Here is a 12541-nt window from a genome sequence, read left to right on the forward strand (position 1 = left end):
AAGTGGCATTGTACTTAATGTTGTAAAAAATAAATATTACTCATAAATTCTAAAAGCTCATATGCCAATACCAGGATTTTACATTTTCAACTTAATCATACATAAAGCTATATGGTATGGTTTTGAGTAAAATACTGATATCATAGCACTTACAAATGTAAAATAAAGTTTTGTATTAGTAACTATTTTAATTGGTTGATTAAAATCATTTCACCCTGTGTTTATTTGCTATTTTATGCACAAGTAGGCTGTAAATTGCTACATTTTTATTGAAAATATGATTTGCAGTGTTGATTTTTTTTTTTTACTCAAAATATGTTATTTTTGTAAATATTGTAATTCAGAGCATTTTTTCTGGATAAAATAAGAAAAAAAATCAACGTTTAAGACCTGTTTATTATTATTTTTTTAATAATTATTGAATCTACTTAACTAACAAAGAGACTGTTGTGATGGTAGTTTAGAGCAGTTGTGACTCATCATCAGTGGAATCCTGTACGCCACAGAGGTCATGATTTTCCTATGCAAAAGGAAATTTCACAGGAAAATGAATGTTATCAGTCTGATCCAGAAATGATGCCTCAGCTAGTTCCATTGCCTTGAAAAAACACAGTTGATTTCCTTGTCACTGCAACAGCATCTCCAAAAAACATTTAATCGTAGCAGTTTTTACATACCAATAGATGGCGCTGTAGCGTTACTATATCCGTTTTGTTCCACTTTGTTGTCTTTACATAAGGGATTGATGCTATTAAATACAAGCTACTTATCATGTTCAGTTGAAGTCAGAATTATTAGCCCCCTGTTTTATTTTCCCCCAATTTCTGTTTAATGGAGAGAAGATTTCTTCAACACATTTCTAAGCATAATAGTTTTAATAACTCATTTCTAATAACTTATTAATTTTTTCTTTGCCATGATGACAGTAAACAATATTTGACTAGATATTTTTTAGACACTTCTATACAGCTTAAAGTGACATTTAAAGGCTTAACTAGGTTAATTAGTTTAACTAGTCAAGTTATGGTAATTAAGTTATTAACAATGTTTTGTTCTATAGACTATTGAAAAAAATAGTTTAAAGGGGCTAATCATTTTGACCTCAAAATAGTGTCTAAAAAATTAATAACTGCTTTTATTCTAACTGAAATAAAACAAAATAAAGACTTTCTCCAGAAGAACAGTCATACTGTAAAAATGTCCTTGCTCTGTTAAACATCATTTAGGAAATATTTAAAAAAGAAAAAAAATTCAAAGGGGGGCTAATAATTCTGACTTCAACTGTATATGATGTAATGCAATACACATGAGGCTAGGCTGGTTTACTGGGTAAGATTTTAGTTTAGTCGATTCTGTGTTATTACAGATTTATTAACAAAAATCAAGCACAAATTCTAAATCTAAGGACATTTTATCAAGTAAATCATTTGAATGTTAGTAACTCTCAATAAAAAGTTCTGCAAATTTTAGACAAATCCTTTGAGGTTTTAAAAGTTTTTAAAAAGTAAACATTTTTAAAAAGTCCTTAACACAGATGAAGGAGTTCAAGTATCTTGGGGTTTTGTTCATGAGATTGACATGAGATCAGTGCGGCAGCAGTGATGTGGTCGATGTACCGGTCCGTTGTGGCAAAGAAGGAGCTGATCTGAAAGACAAGGCTCTCGATTTACTGGTCTACGTTCCTACTATCACCTATGGTCATGAGCTTTGGGTCATGACCAAATGGACAAAATCTCAGATACAAGCGGCCGAAATGAGTTTCCCTCGCATAGTGACAGGGTGAGGAGCTCTGCCACCCGGAAGGAGCTCAGAGTAAAGCCGCAGCTCCTCCACATCGAGAGAAGTCAGCTGAGGTGGCTTGGGCATCTGTTCCTGATGCCTTACCTATAGAGGTGTTCCAGGCATGTCCCACCAAGAGGAGGCCTCAGGGAATACCCAGGACACGCTGGAGGGACTATGTCTCTTGCCTGGCCTGGGAACGCCTCTGGAAATCTCCCCCCTCTCCTGTGGAATTCATTACAGTTAAAGGTTACATTTTCTGATTCCATAATTTTTCAATAAATAATTTACAACTGTAAAAAAGAATTGTGGTAAAGATCTACTGTGAATAAAGTAGAGAAAAAGGCCTGTTTATATCTTGATATTTAGGCTAGTGTTTATTTTAATACTTGTTTGATCATTTGTAAAGTATTTAGTCAAACCAGGCTTATTAATTATTTTTAAACACTGTGATTCATTCATTTTCTTTTCGGCTTAGTCCCTTTAATAATCTGGGGTCGCCACAGTGGAATGAACCGCCACACTGTGATTCATTATTTTAATGCATTCTCTGTTTGAATTCCACTATTGCTAAAACATATAAAACATGTACATCTTTGTCATTTAAAGTGTTAAAAATAGTATATATGTAAATGCCAATATTTGTAAACATAAGTTGCATATATGACATATGTGCAATCCAAACATGAACTTATCTCATTATTAATTTTGCATATATTGTCACATATCAGATTTCTACATGACCTACTACTTTATATGAAGTGTTGCAAAACATTTAATTACACCTTTGTTTTTTTAATCCTTTCAAAAGTGGTGTGTAAAATATTAATACTGAAAGCATTCCGTATTCATCCGGTGAAGCACCCATACAAAATCTCCATCCCGGGTTTTCCACGCAGCCAGTGCTAAATGCAGGTAACCTCTCCCTCTCAAAGCGAGGCGGATCCGACAATCCAGTTCCAGCTTCCACAGGTGGTTAGGAGCATTCTCCGTGTTTTCCATATACTTTCTCCACTTTTTCGGCTCGGCTCAGTGCTTGTGCTTTCAAAAGCATGTACCCCGATGCTCCCGAACAACACCGAGCGCAACGTCCCGGGCTGCTTCTGCATCTTTCAAAAATTATGGCGGGACCTTTTGTAAACAGACCACCTTCTTGCGGCAACTTCTGGGACACGTCGTTTGGATTTTAGACAACTTCTTTTACCCGATGCTCGCTTCAGATTTGAACAGGATTTAAAATGCCGTTTCCCGAGAGAGCCGTTGAGCCTCAGCTGCTGTGCCGGTTGAGGGGGAGCGATGGACCCGAGAAGAGCTTTATAACACCGGACGGTCGCAAAGTTCGCAAACCGGTTTTGTTTTCCTCTCTGGAGGAAGTTTGTTGTCATACGTTCACCAGCATCCTACATCAGCTGTCCGATCTATCCCGACACGCCAGTGACATATTCCTGGGAATTGAGACTCAAGCTGGGCTAATCTCGCACAGGACATCGAGGATTCAAGCGCGTTTGGAGAGGATACAGCACACCGTTCAAACGCTCGATCCCAAATCGGTTAAAATACGTAAGTTAACCATGTCACTTTACTTGTTGCCCGCATAAATATTTAGTGACGCATTTCTGACGTCAACTTAAGGTAATAAACATACACACGACCATATAAGTTCCAGTATATCCATATTTCAACAATTATTAAACACTGACTTAAGTATGCCGGCTAATCACTTATTGATTTAACTTTAAATGATAAGCTCTTATGCTAATGTTGATTCAGAAGAACACGTTTATTGAATGTTAAATGTCCACTCGAAATTAACTATGGATTGGGTCTGTTAGATAAAAGGCGAGTGTGAGTGTTATGGGACAGAAGCAGAACACATGGAGCTGTGTTGGTGTAATTGAGGTGAGGTGAAGAGAAAGCAGTTTCCCTTAAGGGCCGAAGTCCTGTCAAATGTGATAGATCTGCTTTAACGTACCATCTGCGCCCACCAACACCCCCATAGCAGCAAACTACGCAGAAAGACAGCCCACCTTCATTAGGGTGCATAGATATGAAGAAATGTATGCAGCAATGGATGCGACAAATTAGTCAAAGTGACAATTAGCAGTGTTACAATTACACATTTTCTAGTATTTGGTGTTTTTTTTACTTAGGGATTCTATTCATCAGATTATTAGGGGAAAAGTGTAAATATTTCTAAATAAAATATTAAAAGTGCATGATTGTAATTAGAAATGTTTATTGAGCCACAAATCAGCTGAAAAGTCAGATTGGTCATTTCAGCAATAAATTGCTTTTAAATTATTCTACAATAAAATGGTGTATGTGGTTTAAATTACAGCTGATATTCAATATTAAACGATAACAATATATACTTTCATACAAGTTGTTAATGCTTCCAGATTTAAAAGAGTACCCTAACAAAGACTGGTGCCACAAAAATTCAAGGGTCTATTAAACGGCATTACGTATTTCAGTCCGATAAGAGTACAGTGGTCGAAAAATATTAAAACTTTAATATTAAAATTCCCATTGTTGCACATTTCTTCTGTGTGATTGGCTCTTGGATCCTTCATTCATTCATTTTCTTTTCGGCTTGATCCCTTTATTAATCAGGGGTGAAACGCAAACCCATCCAGCACATGTTTTAAGCAGCGGATGCCCTTGCAGCCAACACTGGGACACTGGGAAAGCTCTTTGGTCAATATAGAGTAAAAAAGTTTGAAACTTATAATTGTTATTGACATCAATTTTATCGCGATTTGTTATAATATTGTTTTTTTTTATCCCAGCTCTAGTTTAACTGTAAGTTATGTTTTTACCTTATTGGTGTTTTACAGTATTTCAGCCTTGGTGAGTATAAGATTTAGGTTTTGGAAATACATTTTTAGCTCAAGCCTTTGAATGAGTGTGTATACAGTAATAATAAAAAACATGCAGCATATATGAGCAAACCCACATTTTCTGTAAAATAGGAGCTATTTTAGTTATAGGAATGCCTTTTGAGGAGCTAATTTAGCTCTTTAGAATAGGATTGAACTCGGCACAATATGAACTACCAGTGGCAATTTATGCCATGCAAATAGGAGCACAGAAGCTCCTCCGTACACAACTTTTAAATGAGTAGAAATCATAGATAAGATAATTGTATTGGTGTAACTAAGTGGTATTATGCAATGGAACGTCTGCTGTATTCTTTCTTTCTTTCTTTTTTTTTTTGTAAAGACAGGCAGCCGGTACAAATGTCATCTCTTCGCTAGACATTGTTTGTTTACTCTTGTTTCCAGAAGTCAGACGCTAGTGTTGTTCCAGACGGCAAACAATGATTGGTCAGGAAGTAAGGTGTAGTCTTACATGTTTGCTGTCCACGACGTGACAAATTTAGGAGTGAAAGTTGCAGAATTTGACACAGTGACTGTCATAACAGAAAAAATATGTGAACCCGGCGTTACCAGAATGAACACATTTTTTTCTCTCCTCAGGTCAAAATGTTACAAAAGAATACAATCTTTGAACAAACCCCCTTATGGGAACTGAAACTTTACTTTGAGCAATGCTGGAATCAACCCTGAAGCTCCCTGCTTCACTTTTACTTTTTATGTTCTTTTACTCTGTAGTCTTTCTTTGGACTGAATCAGACCCCCTGTACATTCAGGTCTGTCAAAGTACTCAGTATATTGGCTTATCACACATAGACATGACCTCAATAATTTTTGGTAATGCAATATATATCGCCCATACATAAAAAAGAAAAAAACAATTCTAGAAACATTTTGGCTGATTGTGCAACCTCTCTATATCTATTGGAGGTGCCACTGTCATTATGGTTAAAACACTATAGTATTTGCTATAAGTTACTATAGTAAATTTCCATGTGGATGTCTGAAAACTGAAAATAGATCTGGTAGCAGATATCATAATCTCTGTTACTTTTTACTTTATACTTTTTTTGTAAACATTTATTGTAATTTATTTGTTTAGGATATACCTTTTCACAGTCTGATTCCAATGCCTAATTATAAAATTGTTTAAATGATAACAATATATAAAATATTCTTAAGAATAAAGTATGTGTTCTTTGGAAGAGTGTATTGCATTGTAATGCTATCATATTGTCATTCTGGCATTACATGAGCGGCATAAAATGACAATAGTATCGTTAATCACAATATATTTTGGTGCAATATATTGTATAACAAAAAAATAGATATTGTGACAGACCTACAGTTGAAGTCAGAATTATTAGCCCCCTTTGATTTTTTTTTCTTTTTTTAAATATCTCCCAAATGATGTTAAAGAGAGCAAGGAAATTTCCACAATATGTCTTATAATATTTTTTTCGTCTGGAAAAAGTCTTATTTGTTTTATTTCAGCTAGAATAAAAGCAATTTTTAATTTTTTATGAACCATTTTAAGGTCAATATTATTAGCCCCTTTAAGCTATTTTTTCAATAGTCTACAGAACAAACCATCATTATACAATAGCTTGCCTAATTACCCTAACCTGCCTAGATAACCTAATTGACCTAGTTAAGCCTTTAAATGTCACTTTAAGCTGTATAGAAGTGTCTTGAAAAATATCTAGTCAAATATTATTTACTGTCAGTGTCATCATGGCAAAGAAAAAAAGAAATCAGTTATTAGAAATGACTTATTAAAACTTTTATGTCTAGAAATGTGTTAAAAATAATATTTTCTCCATTAAACAGAAATTGGGGGGAAAAATAAACAAGGTTTAATAATTCAGGGGGGCTAATAATTCTGACTTCAACTGTATGTACATTGGTGTTGTGCAATTAATCTTCTATAGGAAAGCTGTGTGAACTTTCAGTACTGCTGTTAATGACATGAGTCATCAGTGAAGGTGTATAAAGGCTCCCAAAGGGGAGGATGTCCTTCGATGTTTTACCCTTGAGACGATTCCTTCTAATGAACAATAGCATGTCACATTAGATGCTATAGACAGACAGGATGCATGACTCACTGCTGTTATCATTACTGGTATTGACAACAGTCTCATCTCGATTCTGAAGTATTTTACAGTTTGGTGTGTCATTTACAGATTCATGTGAATGCTATGTCATTCTTAAGTTTCCACTTTCATGATGACCTGTGTGCATTGTAAAAGTATCTTTTAAGTATCAGTTTTCGTATTTTGTGATTCACAAGTGTTTTCCATTCATTTACGGTTGTGAATCGCATTATGGGACCTTGATCTATGCTCTGTTAGGTTTTGATGCTGAAAATTCAACTCCACAGTTTTACAAAGTCTGTAAAATAACAGAAAATGGTTAGAACTGTCGCCTTACAGCAAGAAGGTAGCTGGTTGAAGTCCCAGCTGGGCCTTCAATTGCATCTTCTACTTTATCGTATTTATAGATTGCTTTTTAGAGTTTATGAAGATGCACTTCCATGGCAGAATCCTCCCAATAAACCTAACATTATGAATTCCTTCCAGATAGAGATATCTGGTGAATTTGTATATATATTGCAAGATATAATAATTTAATTAAAATATATCACAATCTTACATTTTTCAAATATCGTGCAGCCCTAGTTGGTGATTTATTCAGTTGTGGCAACTTAAAGGAAAATGAATGAATGAATTAATAACAAAAAATGTACTGGCAGTTTATTACAAGGTTTTTGTTCCATAATATACAACCCAGACAATATATCTCTTCAAACTATACAGAATATTAATTGAATTTATAATTAAATTATAAATTGAAACAATTTCAAGTTTAATATTTGTTGGAAGAAAGATAAAGGTCCCATAATGTAATTTATAATCACAAATGAACAGGAATCACAAAATTGATTTACCTATATTTTTTTACAGTGTGGTTTCTCCCACAATGCGTTTGTATTCAAAGGATCTCGAACTTGTTCTATACTTACAGTTTCTCATTTGACTGGGTTAAAATTAACAGCAGTCATAAAAAAAATCATACAAAGCAGTCATATTTTTCGTTGTTTGTAAGAGTTGGAAATTGCAGACTGTCTCCACACCCCTGTTCAGCCTGCATGCATTCTGTGTAAATATGAGGTCTTCATCTTTATGATGGATGTCATAAATATTGAATTATATTATCTTCCTGATAGGAATGAGGAGGTGGATAAACGAATAGGATAAGAAAGGATTGTTTACATTGTCTGCACTTCAGTTTGTGTGTAATTTCAGATTTGTTTTACCTGAATTGATTAGCTTTTTGTTCCTTGTGGCTTAATGAGTGACTTATCCCATGAGAAATTAGTTTGACTTTTCTACTTTGAAAATAATAATAAATAAAGGGCATGGATTTGGATAGGAGGGGAGTGGGAGTGGCTTAGGAGAAAGAGGGGGGGCAAGAAGCAACTGTCATCTGTCAGTGGCCCATACTGACTCTGTCTTGAACAAATACAAGGTAAAACGTGATTAACTGCTGATTACAGCTGAAAAAGTTCAAATCAAATGAAAGAGACGGAGAACTTTCTGTTTGTCCTTTTAAAAGTAAATGTATGCTCTGCTACATATATCAGATTCACTGTAATTCTATCGAAAATGTAAATGTACATATACAAATATTAATATCATTATAAATGTTTATATAATATATAAACATTTAAAAATATTTATCCATATAAAACATTCTGTACAAAACCCACATTTATACACCACAGAATAATAATAAAAAGCTCATCCACACAGCATCAGATTTAGGTTAATCCGCAAAAGTTTATATTGTTTCGCCTTTTGTTCAAATGACACCGTTTCTGTCCATGGCTTAGGGTTTGTTTATAGCACTACAGATTGGTCTTGCATACATATTACACTGATTAAAGCTCGTTTTTCCATTTCCATCTGGAAGAAAACATTTATTGAAATGATACATGTATAAATGTGAACATTTTAGAACCTGCAAAAGAAAAAAGTCTTCTGGACACAGCCAAAGATGAAGGGTGACATTGAGGTGGAGGACTTTCCTCTTGCTGAATCCCCAAAGCTAAATATGAGACACAATGCGGTGCAGGTCCCTTAACCTATCTGAACCATTGGCCCCTGCCATAGCTGTGAAGGAAAATGTGGATGAACTGGCGGCAGCACCTATAGAAGATGCATTGGAAATTAAATGATCCAATTCTTATATCTCGCAATTTAAAAATCTTTTCTACACACAAGAATTAGATGCGTTGGTAGTTGATGGTCAATCAAAGGCCTGCTGCCAGAGTCTACTCTGACAGCATCACAGGGAAATCCATGTAATGTCCCTGAACACCTAATTACTGAGCAGTCTCTTTAAACTGACAGGTCTGTAACTGGAAAGCCTCGCGTGTTGTCATGAATAATTAAGAAACAGTGTCTTCTGATAGGACAAGAAAACTCAGTCTAACGAATAATTTTGACACACCAATGCGTCATTGAAACGCTTGCAGTCACAACCCGTGACAATATCAAGATGTAGGTTTTAAAACCGTAAGATAAAATTAACTCAAAATGAGTCCAAAATCAGATTTAAAAAAAACACACAAAAATGTTAAAATCTCAGAAGAGTTTCGATGGTTTCATGAAGCGTTAACTACTTAGGCATTGCTGTATAGGGATATTTTGTGGTGTCAGGTTCAGCAGAAAGATGCAATTGTTTTTATAAACTACAAACTAAAGCTGATAGAGGCTGTAACCTGCTCATCTGACATTGTAAATGAGAGACTTTATAATGTGTGTTTATGTTGGAGGTCAAAGGTCATACCTTGTGTTTGTGAATAGCTTAAAGGTGTGGGTCATGGTCAGATTTTGTTGTCCTTAGAAGGAAAGCACATGGTGACTATAAGCTGGGTATTCAAAGATTATTAAATTATCTAGACACCATTAAAACAATAACATTTTAACAAATACATATAAAGAATATATAACGACAAGCTTATACATGAACCTTGGCACTTGACTTATATCAAAGATGTAACCATTCACTTACAATTCGATATGATTCACATTACTAATCTCATGATTTCAAATTTAGCCACGATTTTTAACAAAATTATTTGCAACAAATTTAAGGTTAAGAGCATTTTCATTTTTTTCTTAAATACTGCACATTTTTTTTTGCAAAATAATGTATTTTCTGCCTTAACTAAATAGCTTTTTTAAAAACAGAAAAAAGAATAATAGAAATTAAAGAAAACTTAAGAAATATAATCAAACTAAAACTGATTGTGCTGGGATTTTACATATTTTTAAAAGAAATATCAGCATATCTATGTTTTCTGGCTTAAGGTGAGTTCTTTGCACATTTACAATTTTCCCTGCTGATGAGAAAACGCTTTCACTGAGGACTGAGATGGCTGGTGTGGAGAGGAAAGCCTTTCCTAAACCAGAGAGCGTTACAGTGGACAGAGGTGGTCAATAGGCCCTCTGCTCCAGGGGACTGCCCACTGGCAAAAAATAACTGATTATAAAATTAGTAATTATATAGTAGAATAAAGACAGGAGTTGAACATGATTATGAAGGTTAATAATTAGTATTACTTCTATAAATAATTAGTATAAGTATCAGTGTGATACACCTAAGAAAGGATAATTTTGAACATTTTTAAATATTTAATAATAATAAGCAAATTATGAAAATATGTATAAAATATTTTGGTAAGGAGAGGGTAAAAATGATCAACCGTTACATGCCTACCAAGATTGGAAGTGTCTCTGAAAATTGTGAGGATTTTTTTCTGTGAAAATTGTGAGTTTATATCTTGCCGTTTGTATAGTTATATAGTTGTATAGTTAACTTAAGTAAGCATTTCAGCTTTGAATATCACATTTCAACTTAAGCTAGCTTACAATTGTGAGTTTGTGTCTTGCAATTCTGACATTGAGACATAATTGAAAGAAATAGTCACAATTATAAATTAGCCTGTAATCTCTTAATTGTGAGAAATGAAGTTGCAATTCTAAGAAAACTAAATCTTTCACACATTCATATGTAAAATCTTCATGTCTGACATTCTTCTCTCAATATTTTAGTGTGCATGTCTGTCTTCTTCCACGCTTTTTCTATCCTGATGCTTGACTTTGTTTTGCATATGATAGTCTGAAAGGGTGGAGCTGATCACACAAACAATAGTGCTTTAGTTTACTATCTACAGTATATCAGTGAGTAAATGATCACACCAGTGTGTGTCGAGATCAAGAGATTGCTCTGTTCTCTGAGTGTGTGTTTACTCTACAAACCTCGGAGGTCTAATTAGGACTCATTTAGTTGTGCTTGTTAATATTTGTTGTCTGCTAGTAATCTTGGTGTGTATTTGTGAGTGCTCATTTATAGCTCAAGCTTTTTTGTTAGCTTTTCTGGTAGTTAAGTGGTAAAAATGATAGGGTTTGCAACTCTTTCAGACAGTGATGCATTTGTCTTCTTCTACTTTCTTTAAATTGCTTTCTTTATTTGGTGTGTTTTGTATGCATGGACTCAGAAGGGATTTCTGGGTCCAACCCAAATCCAAAGCCAGACCCAGGGAAAACTGTCACCTTTAACCTCTGGAGCACTCTGCATGGGAAAACAGCACAACTATTCTTCAATCTCTGACCACCAGACCTCACTGATGTATGCAACAATGGCTGGTTTCACACACACACACACATACCCTCAGTGTACCTACAGCTTACATTCTTAGACATGTACTTAAATATATAGCCTCAAATGCACATCCGCCTTTGGGACAAGCTATTTTCAAAAGCCTGGTCAGTCGACCACTAAATGCACTGATTCACATTATACTTTATTATACATTTTGTTTCCTGTGAAACTTTAGTCTCTGATCTGCATGAATTGATACAATTCCCCCAAAGCTGCTTTAATGGTCTCTCTTTTCAGCAATATTTATGTTTGACTTTGAGCCAGGTGTTTTTGAATGTTTTTAATAAAAGTATTTTTATTTTAGTTGAAATATATGGTACTGTATAGCTGGTAAATATGTGGTAATAGGGATGCACGATATATCGGCAGCCATATCGCTATCGGCCAATAAATGATATTTTTAATGTTATTGTTATTGATCCAATATCAAAATTAGGCCGAAATCTTTAAGCCGATAAATTACGTAATTGTACAGAACTGCCTGCCTTGCGCATGCGTGGGCGGAACTTGTTCAGTCTTGTCCAGGGCACTATAATGAAGCTTACCTCACATTGTTTATTCCTTCAAAGTTCTTCCTTTCTTTGTGTGGTATTACTGTTAGGGTTGGGTCGATAGACGATGCCATCGTCTATCGCTGATGGCTGATAGACAACATGATGCTGAGCTGGCATCGCCGATCCTCTGCCCCGCCACTGTCGCAAACCCGCTTGCGAAAAATACACACTTAGACCTGTTTACACTATTACGTCTTAGCATTAAAATGACATTTTAGAACGAAAATCATCCACATCCACACTGGTGTTTCATCTAGCATTTCTGAACAGCCCTCCTTCCGGCTGAAAACGCACATCACCACAGCCGCAGCCACACACACACAGCCACACACTGTCATGCGCTCGTCTGAGATCCAGAGAGCAGTGCACTTCGGACAGTTTATCAAGGATGTTATCGCTGGATGGCGTCTCACTATAGTTGTTAAACGTGATATTTAATTAATTAGTCTTTTGAATCTATCAGGTAACGTGTCACAGCATCAGTACACTGCTTCAATCTTTCACGCTTGTACTTAGCAGTTTTATCGAAAACCTCAGATACTGTTGGTTGTACACCTTTTTTATCCACCAGGTTTGTGGACGCTATTATAACAACACAGATCA

The 12541-nt window shown here is 35.1% G+C and overlaps 1 protein-coding gene across 2 annotated transcripts in view; it reads left to right on the forward strand.

Moving 5' to 3' along the window:
- Window positions 1-2825: 2825 nt before the first annotated feature.
- Window positions 2826-12541, forward strand: part of nhsl1b (NHS-like 1b) — a 165768-nt gene continuing 156052 nt past the window's right edge. For both annotated transcript variants that reach the window (XM_005160764.5, XM_005160767.5), the window contains exon 1: window positions 2826-3339. In XM_005160764.5, coding sequence (XP_005160821.1) covers window positions 3018-3339 — 322 coding nt within the window. In that variant the 5' untranslated portion in view covers window positions 2826-3017. The remainder of the gene's footprint in view (window positions 3340-12541) is intronic.

The sequence above is a fragment of the Danio rerio genome, chromosome 20 (genome assembly GCF_049306965.1).
Source record: "Danio rerio strain Tuebingen ecotype United States chromosome 20, GRCz12tu, whole genome shotgun sequence".
Classification (NCBI taxonomy): domain Eukaryota; kingdom Metazoa; phylum Chordata; class Actinopteri; order Cypriniformes; family Danionidae; genus Danio; species Danio rerio.